We start from the raw sequence: 14,570 nt of genomic DNA, 5'->3' as shown, positions 1-14,570 counted from the left end.
CCAGTCTTTCTGACACCCCCACACCTTATGATCCCAGTCTTTCTGACACCCCCACACCCAATGATCCCAGTCTTCCTGACACCCCCACACCCAATGATCCCAGTCTTTCTGACACCCCCACACCCAATGATCCCAGTCTTCCTGACACCCCCACACCCAATGATCCCAGTCTTCCTGACACCCCCACACCCAATGATCCCAGTCTTCCTGACACCCCCACACCCAATGATCCCAGTCTTCTTGACACCCCCACACCCAATGATCCCTGTCTTTCTGACACCCCCACACCCAATGATCCCTGTCTTTCTGACACCCCCACACCCAATGATCCCAGTCTTTCTGACACATCCCCGTGTGTTTGGTTCTGTATCCGGTGCTCAGAGAAAGAGGTTCTGTAATTGGAGGTTGGGAACCCTAAAGGAGTAAGGATGCCTCATGGTATAATATATTAATGGGTTATTGATGGAGGAAAGCAAACGGCCATTCTATGTCTCTCTCTCTCTCACCCCGTCTCCCTATTTATCACTCTGTGCCGCCCCCCCCCATCCTTTGCCACATATCTCTGTCCTTCCTGTCACTCTGATCCCCTCCCCCACTTTGCAAGTCTTCTGGGCCCCAGGTTGGGAAACATTGATGTACCCCCTGATCTGGTATCTAGTGTCCCGGCGGCAGCTCTCTATAACCGCCGCGACGGCAGCTCTCTGTGCCGCTGCGGCTCACTGTGCCGGCCGCGGTTGCGATCTGTGACCGCGTGGCTTCAGCTCTCTGTGCCACCGTGGTTGCGGCTGTGGCTCTCTGTGCCGCTGTGGTGGCGGCTGTGGCTCTCTGTGCCACCATGGTGGCGGTGGCTCTCTGTGCCGCCGCGGCTGCAACTCTCTGAGCTCACCGGTTCTCCTCCCCGTCCTTTGGCAGAATGAGAGTGAAGAAGTTACCAATGATCCTAGCCCTGCACTTGAAAAGATTCAAATACATGGACCAGCTGCACCGATATACCAAACTCTCCTACCGCGTGGTGTTTCCGCTGGAGCTGCGACTCTTCAACACTTCTGGCGACGCCACCAACCCAGACAGAATGTACGACCTTGTGGCAGTGGTGGTTCATTGCGGCAGGTATGTGTGCGCCATCCTGCGGTGACCCTCAGAGATTAAGCACTGGCACAACCAGCTCAGGGGGTCCCCTATACACGTGTGAGGCATTGGAGTCTCGCTACCTTCACCCCCACAATAATAAATATATACTCTCCTGAACCAGGAGGAAAAGGGGGTTGCATTGTGGAGCAAAAGTCATGCCAGTTTCCCACCACGTGCCCCTGATCCAAAAGACATTCAGCGCCAGCTGTCAGCCGGTGAATGAGGGGTTCTGCGTGTTCTAAGAAAGTACCAGCCGGTCACTGGGTCACTGGCAATGATGCTGCAGCTTTATTCTCAGCGTACCTCTGCTCTGGTCCAGGACTTTTGAGCGTGGCCGTTTTGCCGCGACCAAATATCCGTCGATGTGTAGCTGCAAGTGACCACTCCGCCAGAACACTTGGCCGCCTGCCGCTTCACCGCTAAGGTAAGCCCCTAACCGTAACCCTAAAACACCGTAATCGTAGCCAGGGCCGGCCTTGGGAAAAGGCGGTTGCCCCCTTGGGCCCCGCTGGGGAGTCCCCGAACCAGCGCAGGGCCACTGCTCACCCCAAGTTAGGGACTGGGGGAGAGTGTGAGAGTGTAGCTGGGGGAGGGGTCTGTGTGTGTGTGTAGCTGGGGAGGTGTGTGTGTAGCTGGGGGAGGGGTCTGTGTGTGTGTATAGCTGAGGAGGTGTGTGTGTAGCTGGGGGAGGTGTGTGTGTGTAGCTGGGGGAGGTGTGTGTTAGTAGCTGGGGGAGGTGTGTGTATAGCTGGGGAGGTGTGTGTGTGTGTGTGTGTGTGTAGCTGGGGAGGTGTGTGTGTATGTGTGTGTGTAGCTGGGGAGGTGTGTGTGTGTAGCTGGGGAGGTGTGTGTGTAACTGGGAGGTGTGTGTAGCTGTGGGAGGTGTGTGTGTAGCTGGGGAGGTGTGTGTGTAGCTGTGGGAGGTGTGTGTGTGTGTAGCTGGGGAGGTGTGTGTGTAGCTGGGGAGGTGTGTGTGTGTAGCTGTGGGAGGTGTGTGTGTAGCTGTGGGAGGTGTGTGTGTAGCTGGGGGAGGTGTGTGTGTGTAGCTGGGGGAGGTGTGTGTATAGCTGGGGAGGTGTGTGTGTGTGTGTGTGTGTGTAGCTGGGGAGGTGTGTGTGTATGTGTGTGTGTGTGTAGCTGGGGAGGTGTGTGTGTATGTGTGTGTGTAGCTGGGGAGGTGTGTGTGTAGCTGGGGAGGTGTGTGTGTAGCTGTGGGAGGTGTGTGTGTAGCTGTGGGAGGTGTGTGTGTAGCTGTGGGAGGTGTGTGTGTAGCTGGGGGAGGTGTGTGTGTAGCTGGGGGAGGTGCAGTGTCGCGTAGTCATGGCGACGTGTTGCCATGACAGCACAACGTCACATTCCGCCGTGACGCTGCAGGAGGAGGGGCCCCCCTGCCAGCATGTCGCTTCGGGCCCTGCCAAAGGTAAAGTTAAATCAGGTAAACAGAGTTAACCCATCAGGTGCATCAGAAAATGGCATAGCCGCCGCTGCGTATGTATAATTGCTGTCATGAGGTAAGTAAGAACACAGTGTCAAATGGTATATGTACTCTCTCTCTTTGCAACTGGCCCAGCCTTGGGCACCAAATGTATTGCTCTGGTACAACTCACTGTTATGCAGACTGTGTCTCCAAATGAACCGCGTTGCACCGCCAACCCTCCCGCAACTGCACCGTCGCGGAAGGCGGTCACATGACCGGCGGTGATGTCATCCAAGAACGCTGCAGCCGCCCGGCGTGCTATCCGGCAATGAAGTACAGGAAATCTCTCCAACAGGAGACAGGAGCGGAGCACAGCCGTAAAGCAAAAGAGGACAGCTAAGGTGGTGACTAAAACAGTTTATTGAACAACAGTATGCTGCTGATGGATCCTCTAACGTTTCAGCCCTCAGGCCTTTGTCAAAGAGGATCCATCAGCAGCATACTGTTGTTCAATAAACTTTTTTAGTCACCACCGTAGCTGTCCTCTTTTGCTTTACGGCTGTGCTCCGCTCCTGTCTCCTGTTGGAGAGATTTCCTGCCAAAGGTAAGGCCGGCCCTAACGCTACCCCCTACCCTAAAAACCCCTTACCGTTAAACCCCCTTAAGTAACTCCCTTCTCGAAACGCTTAAATCCCTAATGTTAACCCCTTACCCTACAACTTACCTTATCATAGAAGGGGCCCCGGTCCCAGCGCTGGTGGGGACTGGGCCGAGGAGAGACGGTCACACCAAAATGTCCCATTCTGTTCTGCGCTGCCAGGGACCTCGCCCTGGGCACGGGGGTTCTCCCACAGGGGGCGCTTCTGTTTTGCGGGGTGCTGGTTGGAATACTGGGGTTTGCTTGGGACTTGCAGGATGTAATACATGATTCCTTCTGCTGATCCTACGCTCTGTGTCTCACACGCGCTTGTTATTCCGGCAGCGGACCGAATCGCGGGCACTACATCACCATCGTGAAGAGCCACGGGTTCTGGCTGCTGTTTGATGACGATATTGTAGAGGTTGGTTCATCTTTCTGCGCCTCCTTTTTTTCTTTATTGTGACACACAACCATGCCCTGACCATGAAGGGGTTAAAGGCACCCCCAGTCTTATTATCGCGAGAAGGTAAGGTGTGTTATAGAGGACTCGGGCGGTCCCCCGACATGTCATTTAAATGCCTGGGGGGAGAGCGCGGGACCTTTATAACTGCCGCGCAGCCCCTCCCCCCAGTTTGCGCACCCATGATCTATATCAGGAGCGACCAACTCCCATCCTCAAGCCTCCCCAACAGGTCAGGTTTTCAGGATAAGCCTGCTGCAGCCAAGGTGGCTCAATCAGCGGCTCAGTTGGAGGCTGAGCCTCTGCTTGAGCCACCTGGGCTGAAGCAGGGACTGCTTGAGCCACTTCTGCTGAAGCAGGGATATCCTGAAATCCTGACCTGTTGGTGGCCCTTGAGGACCGGAGCTATATAAATAACACTTTTTTTCTTTCCTTACATTCAGAAAATCGATGCCCAAGCCATTGAGGAATTCTACGGTTTAACTTCGGACATTTCCAAAAACTCAGAGTCGGGGTACATCCTGTTCTATCAGTCCCGAGACTGAACCCCCCCCTCCCCCATATAACCCTGAAGGTAGCAAAGTAAACGTGGATCAGAGAAACGGGAACAAGCTCAGTGAAAGGACACAAAAGTATCACACAACTAACGGCCCGCGTGGACCTCTGCGGTGAGATCCTGAGAAGGTTTCCAGGCTGGGACCTGGGATATTTACTAATAAGTCAGTGTTAACCTCCTCAGGCGCGGGACCCCTCATCACAATTACCTTCCAAAGTCCGTGTAAATCAACATAAGAGCCGGTTGGCTTTATGGCGGGGCTCAGAGCTCCTGGCGGCAGCATTGAGGGGTACATGCCTTCACAATGCAGTGTACAGACCCTGCAAAGCCCCCCTCTGTGACACAACGAGACAGCTGCCATTTGGTGCTCAATGAATCTGCAAAGATGTTTTCCAGGTGCATTGCTCACTCTGACTTGTTTATCACTTCCTCGGTGATTCCTACCTTTCACCTTTACGCTGTAGCACTCTTTCTGGAAGTGTGGATAGCGGCTGCTGTTTGTTCACACTAAATAATGGGATCGTTGAACTACTTTGCTTTTTTTTTTTAATCTTTTTGCGAGTTTTGCTGCTGCTGTTGTTGCGACTGTAAATGGCGAGGAGGCGCGTCTCCCGCGAGCTGTGCGTGGCGCAGTCCGGAGGCATCGAATGTACACAGATGAGGCTGCAACACACACATCATGGAGACACTACAGGGCTTTCTGTGGGATCGTACAACGAGGATTTTACACCCTTAAAGCAACGAAACAGCCACTTAACACAGCAGGTAACACCCCCACCCCCAAATGCTGAACCTGATTCGGGGTGTCTTCGGGGGCGTAGTTGCCCCAATCTTACCTCCGGGAAATGTCTGGTTCAGCAGCTGTTTGCTTCTGTAGGTCTCTGCATGAACTAGGGCAGATGCGGCCAACTCCAGTCCTCAAGGGCCACCAGACAAGTCAGGTTTTCAGGATATCCCTGCTTCAGCACAGGTGGCTCAGTCTTTGAATGCACCACCTGTGCTGAAGCAGGGATATCTTGACAACCTGACCTGTTGGTGGCCCATGAGGACTGGAGTTGGCTTCCCTGCTCTCGAGTATAATCGTGACTCGGGGTAATCGGTGACAAGTGTCACACATCACAGTAACGTTCTCGCCTGGTGACATTGCTGTTTTAGGCTCCCACGCGTGGCAGGACGAGGGTGGCCCACAGCTGCTGATCGGAAGGGGCAGAGGACGTAGAACAGGCCCGTCGCCCCCATAAGGGCTAGGTGCTTCATTAAGATGGCTTTCGGGCTGCTCTTCCCCCAAGCCATTACCAACTTTTGCGTGCCCGTCAACGAGGGTAGAAGAGCCATCTGGCGCCGGGTGGCTGGGGGAGCCTGATAGCCCAGAGCCTCTCCCGGCCAGGTGTGTTACAGGTGAGGCTTAGAGTTTAAATACCTTGAGCCCCTGTATTTCAAATGATTCGGATAACTGGGGATCTTTCATTAAGAAAACAAACCAAGAATTGCATATTGCTGCTGGAACAGAAGCCCTATCCTGTTTCGGGAATTCACGGCACTTTATCAGAGGCAATAACCAAGGGCAGAGGAACGACAGTCCCCCCTACACCCCGATAACCAAGGACAGTCCCCCTACACCCCGATAACCAAGGACAGTCCCCCTACACCCCGATAACCAAGGACAGTCCCCCTACACCCCGATAACCAAGGACAGTCCCCCTACACCCCGATAACCAAGAGCAGAGGAAGGACTGTCCCCCCTACACCCCGATAACCAAGGACAGTCCCCCTACACCCCGATAACAAAGGGCAGAGGAAGGACAGTCCCCCCTACACCCCGATAAAAAAGGGCAGAGGAAGGACAGTCCCCCTACACCCCGATAACAAAGGGTAGAGGAAGTACAGTCCCCCCTACACCCCGATAACCAAGGACAGTCCCCCCTACACCCCGATAACAAAGGGTAGAGGAAGTACAGTCCCCTACACCCCGATAACCAAGGGCAGAGGAAGGACAGTCCCCCCTACACCCTGATAACAAAGGGCAGAGGAAGGACAGTCCCCCTACACCCCGATAACAAAGGGCAGAGGAAGGGCAGTTCCCCTACACCCCGATAACAAAGGGCAGATGAAGGGCAGTCCCCCTACACCCCGATAACAAAGGGCAGAGGAAGGGCAGTCCCCCTACACCCCGATAACAAAGGGCAGAGGAAGGGCAGTCCCCCTACACCCCGATAACAAAGGGCAGAGGAAGGACAGTCCCCCCTACACCCTGATAACAAAGGGCAGAGGAAGGACAGTCCCCTACACCCCGATAACAAAGGGCAGAGGAAGGACAGTCCCCCTACACCCCGATAACAAAGGACAGTCCCCCCTACACCCTGATAAGAAAGGGCAGAGGAAGGGCAGTCCCCCTACACCCCGATCGTGTGCGGATTTCCCGAGCTTTGGAAAAATAGCCCCGGCTCCCGGACTCCGTCTTCCTCCGAGTAACACTTTTTTTCCAGAGACTGTTAGAATTACAGAGTCAAGATTTGGACATCTCCTATCCATCCCTTAACCCTGCTGAAAGGGTTAAAAGGAAACCCTTTTCCCATAATAATCACTGAATTGTAGGTTTTCCGGAATGTCTTGTATTTGGAAACCACCTTTGAAAGCCCCTTTTCCTACCTGCTCTCCCTGCCTTTCCTCCGGAAGAGATTTTTCGATGACTGCGTCTCCGCCGCGCATATTTTTGCGTCACTGGCCCCTTCTGCAGAGCAAACAGACCCCAGAGTAACACTGCCTGCCCCTAGCTGCCATTCCAAGATAAAACAGGACCATTTTAAAGCAGCAGTGCCACTTTGCAAAGCCTTGTCTGGGTTTCTGAGTACTCGCCCACACTACACCTTTTCTGTCACCAACATTAGCTTTGTCATTTAAAGACGCAATCCAAGCAATATCCTACATGCGTTTTAATAAATCAGTTCTGTAGTATTGGTTATTTACTACGTTTTCTTTATTCTTTCATTCAACTCTTAACTGCCCCAGCAGTGCAAGATCTTTGCAACACTTTCCTGTTTGTGAAAATGTGTTGCCAATGTTCCCAGCCGTTTGAGCAGCAAACTGTAACCATAGATAATGTTACCTTAGTAATATAAGGATACCTTGTAGCTGCTGAGTTACACTGACTGAAGGATTGATGTGAAACTCAAAGGCGGCCATTTAGTGAACCCTGGGAAGCAGGATCTTTGCTGATCGATCACGGGAGAACGAATCGATCGTCAGCTTAGGTAATTAGTTTAAGTGCTGATTGGATTTCCTCTTTAAAGGTCCAGTTATTATTTTTTCAACCACTGGCAATTTAGGAGCAGCACCCCGCAATATAGTGACATTAAGTATCTCAGCTTCCTGCCTCCCAAAAATCTGTAGGCATATACAATTGTTTTTCTACCTTCTCCTCGGGACCAGATTTCACAGGCAATGACCCAAGTTCGCACCCCGACACTTGTCTTCAATGTGAATGTGTGGTTAGCAGAAACGTGGCCTGTCTGGGGCAGGGAGTTCTTTCCACGTAAGTGGCACTGCTGCTTTAGAGTTATGCCAACTGCAGGAGGTTTCCTGCCACGTGCCACACGAATCTCGGTCTCTGTGCAACACACAGACATTAATCATTTTACAGAAACTGCCACGTGATTTCTGAAACCGGTATGCCGAACGTGCCACGGAACGGACCAGACTAGCCAGTGGCCATTCGTGGTAGCGGCTGGAGAGCAAAAGCAAAATGTCTTGACCGTCTGCAGGGCTCGTGATTTATATAAAACGATAAAAACCCAGATGACGGCAAAGACGTTATTCTGTACCACGTCGGCGGTAAGGCTATGTTAGTCTTATGAAGAATGAATTGCAGTAATGAATTACATGTGTGTGTATATATTGAATATATATTTGAGGCTAATTAGTAAAAGAAATTTATTAAAACATGCAATTTTTCCTCTGGCATTGTGTATGTATGTGTGATATATGTACCGTATGTCTTTATTTATAAAGCGCCATTAATGTACATAGCACTTCACAGCAGATATACTCGTTACAATCATAAATAGCAAATAACACATAAAGGGAAGAAGTGCTTCAGACATAAAAGTAACATTTAGGAAAGGGAGTCCCTGCTCCAAAGAGCTTACAATCTAATTGGTAGGATGAACATACAGATACAGTAGGAGGGCGTTCTGGTAAATGCATCTGCAGGGGGCCAAGCTTTATGTATCAGGTGTATAGTATTAGCCACAGAGCTACTCATATGCTTTGTTAAGCAGGTGTGTTTTAAGGTGGGTATTAAAGGTGGATAGAGAGGGTGCTGGTCAGGTATTGAGGGGAAGGGCATTCCAGAGGTGCGGGGCAGTCAGTGATAGAGGTTTAAGGCGGGAGAGGGCTTTAGATACAAAGGGGGTAGAGAGAAGACATCCTTGAGCGGAACGCAAGAGTCGGGATGGCGTATAGCGAGAAATTAGGGCTGAGATGTAAGGAGGGGCAGAAGAGTGTAAAGCTTTAAACGTGAGGAGGAGGTGTGTGTGTGTGTGTGTATATGTGTATATCACGAGATCCCAACAACTCTAAATGAAAACTTAGACTTGACCTCTGATTGAGCCACCTGTGCTGGAGTTGGGATATCCTGAAGACCTGTCCTGTTGGGGTGGGGGGGGGGGTAGCTTGGGGACTGGAGTTAAGCCCCCCCTGCGGTAATCCATTGCAAAGGGAACTTCAGGTGAATGGGTTTATGTTCTGAATCTGTAGAGTGCAAGGGTTAAATGTGGTGAAACTGATGCAGAAGGTAGGAGTGACTGCGGTGTCTGACGTGTGCCTGTCACAGCTTAGCAGAGATGTGACAGCTCAACGGGCGAGCGGGGTTTGTGAATCTTTATCTTCAGTAACACACACACACGTAACCTGCCCACTTCTAGTACAATAGGAATCCATTCCTCTCCTGGATTCAGCCTGCAGCCCACGCATTGCACCGTCTGCCTCTACCAGAAGCCCGCACGTAACCTCTTCCCTGCCAAAGGGGCTCCAAGCAGTTTCCTCTACTAGTGCTGCTTGGGATCCCCTTGGTATTGAACGGGTTAAAGGTGCCCCTTCATCCCGTTTCCCATGTCATTAGACTTGGCACTGGGCTTCCAAGTTCAGGATAAGGCCACCACAGGTGGGAGGGCCGTCATATGTGATTCACTTCTGTATTAAACGCCATTTTAAGCAATAAAAAGCAATGTAATAATCAGCGAGCAGTGTTCGAAACGCCAGGTGAACGCAGACAGCGGGTTGTACTGCATGGGGAAGGCATCCTCCAGCAGGACAGTGCAGGGGGAGGCGATCCTTGCAGGGTGTACACCCCAAATCGGGCCAGGAGTGAAAGAAGTCACCATTCTCTGATGGTCGCCTTGGAAATGGTTGTAACCGATGTGACCCGGGAAGCGTTTGGTTCCTTTTGTCCTCGGCCTTGTTTGTTTTAGCACATTTTCCTTCCCCTCTCCTACGTGGATCCCTGACAGGGAGCGTGCGTGTATACATCTCATGTTCTCCTTGGTATAGGACAGGGGTGACCAACTCCAGTCCTCAAGGGCCACCGACAGGTCAGGTTGTTAGGATATCCCTGCTTCAGCACAGGTGGCTCAATCAGTGTCTAATACTGAGCCACTGATTGAGCCTCCTGTGCTGAAGCAGGGATATCCTGAAGAGCTGACCTGTTGGTGGCCCTTGAGGACTGGAGTTGGTCAATGACTAAGCCACTGATTGAACCACCTGTGCTGAAGCAGGGTTATCCTCCAAACCCGACCTGTTAGTGCCCCTTGAGCACTGGAGTGGGCACCCCTGTAGGAGCAGCAAAGTGAGCCCCCGCTCCTCCCTCTCCCGCTGTCCCCCCTGCAAATAACAACGTTCGAAAATGAGTTTGGGTCCCCAAAATGTTACCCATTTGCCATTAATTCACTTGGCCTCATGCCGAACGGCATCTTTAACGCTTTGGCTGCCAGCTGCGCAAGGCTTTAGCGCGGGCGTGCTTGCAGCAGTCCCTTGCTGCGTGTGTGGGCGGAGGGCAGAGGCGGGGATTGTATTGGTTTGCGTCCTTGGAAATGTCAAGGTGAGAGGTGTGCAGCGCCACTGATAAGGCCTCCCACCGTGCTGGTGTGTGACTCACGAAACCAGCACTGATGAAGCACGGGGAGCCGCTGCTGTTTGTCAGAACCCTAAGATGTGTGCGGGTGACCTTCGTGCGGTGGGCACAGCTGGAGCCTTAAACACCCCTTCCCAACGCCAGCCTGCTCCCCCCCCCAGCCTGCTCCCCCACACTCGTGCCGGTAAGACGAGCTTCAACCTTCCACTACTGAGCAGTGAGAGAAGGACGAACACTCACAACGTCACTTGTGATGTCCACAGAGGAGCAGCGTGTCTGGGGCTGACGTCGCAGTTCACACGTACATCTCTCCCCCCCCCCCCCCCTGCACTTTACAACCTGATTCACGCAGCAGGCAAAGACTCAAAGGGGTCGGTTTTATAAAGCGAATTGGGAGCTAAAAAGGGCCCCTTGGCATGTAACTGCCCCGGGGACAGTGGGGTGAATGAAGCTGATTAACGGCCTTACTCTAGATCTGCTCCCATGTGGGCCTTTGTTGTCCAGTGATTCCCATTGATGTCTATGGGGGATTTTGGCCGGTTGAGCAAATCTAGAATACGGCCCTTGGGGACCTGTTAACAAGCAGACAAATACACACTGCAAAGGTGGGACATTTCTCTATCGGGATCTGAGTTGGTGACTCCCCTACAAATTCAGGACAGTCCCACTAAATAAGGACCACTAGCACTAGGGTTAATTTAGTGTGGCGACTGTGTCAGTCTGTAAATATCCGTAAACAAAACGTAGAAACTTCTGACGGATCAGAATCATTTGGTCTGCCCTGTGAGTGTAAGTATCCTATTGGATGAGGGTTCTCCAAAGAGGCCCAATCAGAAAACATCTAGGAGTAGAAGCCTTTTTGCTTATTGCAATGTCAGTTTAGACCAGTGGTTTCTAACCTTTTTTTTTTGGTTAAGGAACCCTATGTGAAATTCTGAGGAACGCCCCGAGATCAGGTACATTGTAAGGAACCCCAACCCTCTCTTATAGCGCGTCTGAGATCAGATACATTGTAAGGAACCCCAACCCTCTCTTATAGCGCGTCTGAGATCAGATAAATTGTAAGGAACCCCAACCTTCTCTAATAGAGTGTCTGAGATCAGATACATTGTAAGGAACCCCAACCCTCTCTAATAGCGTGTCTGAGATCAGATGCATTGTAAGGAACCCCAACCCTCTCTAATAGCGCGTCTGAGATCAGATGCATTGTAAGGAATCCCCAACCTTCTCTAATATAGCGTCCGAGATCAGATGCATTGTAAGGAACCCTAACCCTCTCTAATAGCGCGCTGAGATCAGATGCATTGTAAGGAACCCCAACCCTCTCTAATAGCGCGTCTGTGATCAGATGCATTGTAAGGAACCCCAACCCTCTCTAATAGCGTGCCTGAGATCAGATGCATTGTAAATTCTTCTGTATTCGGTACAAGTTTCTAATTACCTGAAAATTACAGGGAACTCTTTAGCGACGCCCGGGGAACACAAGGATTCCTTGGAACCCTGGTTGAAAAACACTGGGTGACATATTTGACCTTGCAAAAACGCAACAAAAAGATTTCACTGCAGTGTTGCAATGCATTGCAGACCTCGCAGGCAGCCAAAAGGTTAACAGCCATCTCCCCCGCGATACACGGGGCTAATATTCCCAACTTACTGCAGATTGTCCTGCGGCTAACTCCACTCCTCAAGGTCAACAGGTCAGGTTTTCAGGATATCCCTGCTTCAGCACAGGTGGCTCAGTCTTACTGGAGTTGGCCTATTGTGTCCTTTATTATCAGCTCATGAATATATGGCTGGTGACAGTGAGAAGCTGTTTGTTTAGCGGGGGATGTGTGATATATATATATATATTATATATATATCTATATTTTTAAAACATTGTATGTCCCTGTGTCTAGGGGCAATCACATTGGACCTTTGGCCCGTCACTCCGCCTCAGGCCAATGAGATGGCTTCCTTGGCTCGCCCGCCCCCGCACACCTCTCATTGGCCGGTGTGGTCTAACAGTATATACACACACATATGTCTCACCCCTCCAGATTGCTCGCCCCCCCCCACAGCTCTCATTGGCCGGTGCGCTCTAACCCAGCTCCGTTTTTGATCCCTCCCCCAGCTCCGTTTTTGACCAGTCCCCCAGCTCCGTTTTTGACCCCTCCCCCAGCTCCGTTTTGACCCCCCCCCCCCCCGACATACACAGTGACAGACACACTGACACACACAGGGACAGAAACACAGTGACACCCCCCCTCCCCCGTGCCTCCTGCCTCCCCCCCCTCCCCTGCCTTCCCCCCCTCCCTTGCCTTCCCCCCCCTCCCTGCCTTCCCCCCCCCTCCCTGCCTTCCCCCCCCCCCCTCCCTGCCTTCCCCCCCCTCCCTGCCTTCCCCCCTCCCTGCCTCCCCCCCTCCCTGCCCCCCCCCCTGCCTTTCCCCCTCCCTGCCTTCCCCCCTCCCTGCCTTCCCCCCCCTCCCCTGCCTTCCCCCCCGCCCCTGCCTTCACCCCCGCCCCTGCCTTCACCCCTGCCCCTGCCCCCGCCCCTGCCTTTCACCCCCCTCCCGCCCCTGCCTTTCACCCCCCTCCCGCCCCTGCCTTTCACCCACCCGCCGTCCGTACTCTCGCCACCTCCCGCCTCTGCCTTTCACCCACCCTCCTGCCTCTGCCTTTCACCCCACTCCCGCCTCTGCCTTTCACCCACCCGCCGCACTCCCGCCTCTGCCTTTCACCCACTCGCCGCCCACAGCCCTCCCGCCTTTCACCCACCCGCCGCACTCCCGCCTCTGCCTTTCACCCACTCGCCGCCTCACACCCCTGCGCCCCACAGCCGCCGCACTCACTCAACAGACACCTGCCGCCTCTCACCCACCTGCCACACTCGACACACACCCGCCGCCTCCCTCCCCTACGCACCGACATCACTGACTAGCCACCCCACCCACTCACCACCCACCCGGCGCCTCCCGCCTCACACCCACCCGCCACATTCACACCCCTACGCACCGACATCACTGACCAGCCGCCGCACGCACTCACCAGACACCCGCCACCTCACACCCTAGCGGGACTCCCACCCACAGCCAGCACTCCACTACCCACCCGCCACCCGTACTGAACACCCACCCGCCGCCTCACACCCACTCACACCCTAGTGGGACACACACCTCACATTTTTACATCACTTATGTCACCAAAATATACATTGTACTGTGGTGTGTTTACAATAAACCATTTTTAAACAACAATATCGTATTACATTTTCTTCCATGTTTCTTTTCAACTATTTATAAATAATAATACCTATCACGGATTTACATCCCGGGCAACGCCGGGTATATCAGCTAGTATATAGATAAGCTTTGGCTGAAACTAGCATGGTACCCGCTGCTAACAGATGATACTGCAGTCCCCTCCCCGGTATCCCTCACCTACGCATATTCCCACATCAGGCAGCAGAGATGCTCTCCTGATGACTTCACCTGGCAGTATCCTTACCCTGAATCCTCACACACACTGGCGGGCAGATTGCAGCGCTCTCGCCTCTGGGCCGTGCGCGTGAGCTGCACAGATAATGTCGCAGTGCTGCCTGGCAAGGCATTGTGATGGCAGCCCGGGGTCTCACACGAGGAAGCCCATGTCACCTGATGCAATGTAATGACCAAATCTCCAAAGCACATACGCAGGTGTAACTTTTTTATATGCTATGCGCAGTGAAGCGCCCCTTTCTTTTCCTCTGCAGATTATTGAGAGAAGTCGTTGCATTGCAGGCCTCAGGCCACGCAAGAGTTAAGCACATGGAAGCCTTGGTATATGGTGAATGACACATGTAATGAGCTCCCGTCCTGTGTATGCAGGGATCCCAGGGATGAGATCTGCCTCCTTGTGACGCAGCGATGCTGCAGCCTGATATCCTTGGCAGAGAGCCAGAGAAACAACCTCCTGTTTTATTCTGCGGAAATTTCCCAGAGTAATGTGACTCCCAGACAGGGGTTCTCTCTCTCTGGCTCTGTACCAGCGCAGTGATCCAGTTATAATCCGGGCAGTCTCGCTCTCTTTCAAATAACACAGCGGTATTTTTTTAGACCCAGGATTGAAGCAGGGGGTCTAATTTCAGCTCCGGGGACCCCCTGCTTCCGGAGATACTTACCTTCGTAGGGGGGGGGGGGGGGGGTGAGTAGCCACTTGGCTATCCGGGTTCACATTGTGGCAGAGTTTCAAAGCTCTTGCGCCCTGCCGGCCAATAGGAAG

The 14,570-nt window shown here is 52.8% G+C and overlaps 1 protein-coding gene across 2 annotated transcripts in view; it reads left to right on the top strand.

The window, feature by feature from the left end:
- Positions 1–8,155, top strand: part of LOC142467606 (ubiquitin carboxyl-terminal hydrolase 12-like) — a 48,488-nt gene extending 40,333 nt beyond the window's left edge. For both annotated transcript variants that reach the window (XM_075573522.1, XM_075573521.1), the window contains 3 exons: positions 913–1,110; positions 3,531–3,609; positions 4,092–8,155. In XM_075573522.1, the coding sequence (XP_075429637.1) occupies positions 913–1,110; positions 3,531–3,609; positions 4,092–4,193 (379 nt within the window). In that variant the 3' untranslated portion in view covers positions 4,194–8,155. The remainder of the gene's footprint in view (positions 1–912; positions 1,111–3,530; positions 3,610–4,091) is intronic.
- The last annotated feature ends 6,415 nt before the right edge of the window (positions 8,156–14,570 follow it).

The sequence above is a fragment of the Ascaphus truei genome, chromosome 16, assembly GCF_040206685.1.
Source record: "Ascaphus truei isolate aAscTru1 chromosome 16, aAscTru1.hap1, whole genome shotgun sequence".
Taxonomy (NCBI): Eukaryota; Metazoa; Chordata; class Amphibia; order Anura; family Ascaphidae; genus Ascaphus; species Ascaphus truei.
Note: the sequence above shows the minus strand (reverse complement) of the source record. Positions and strands in the feature narration are given on the sequence as shown.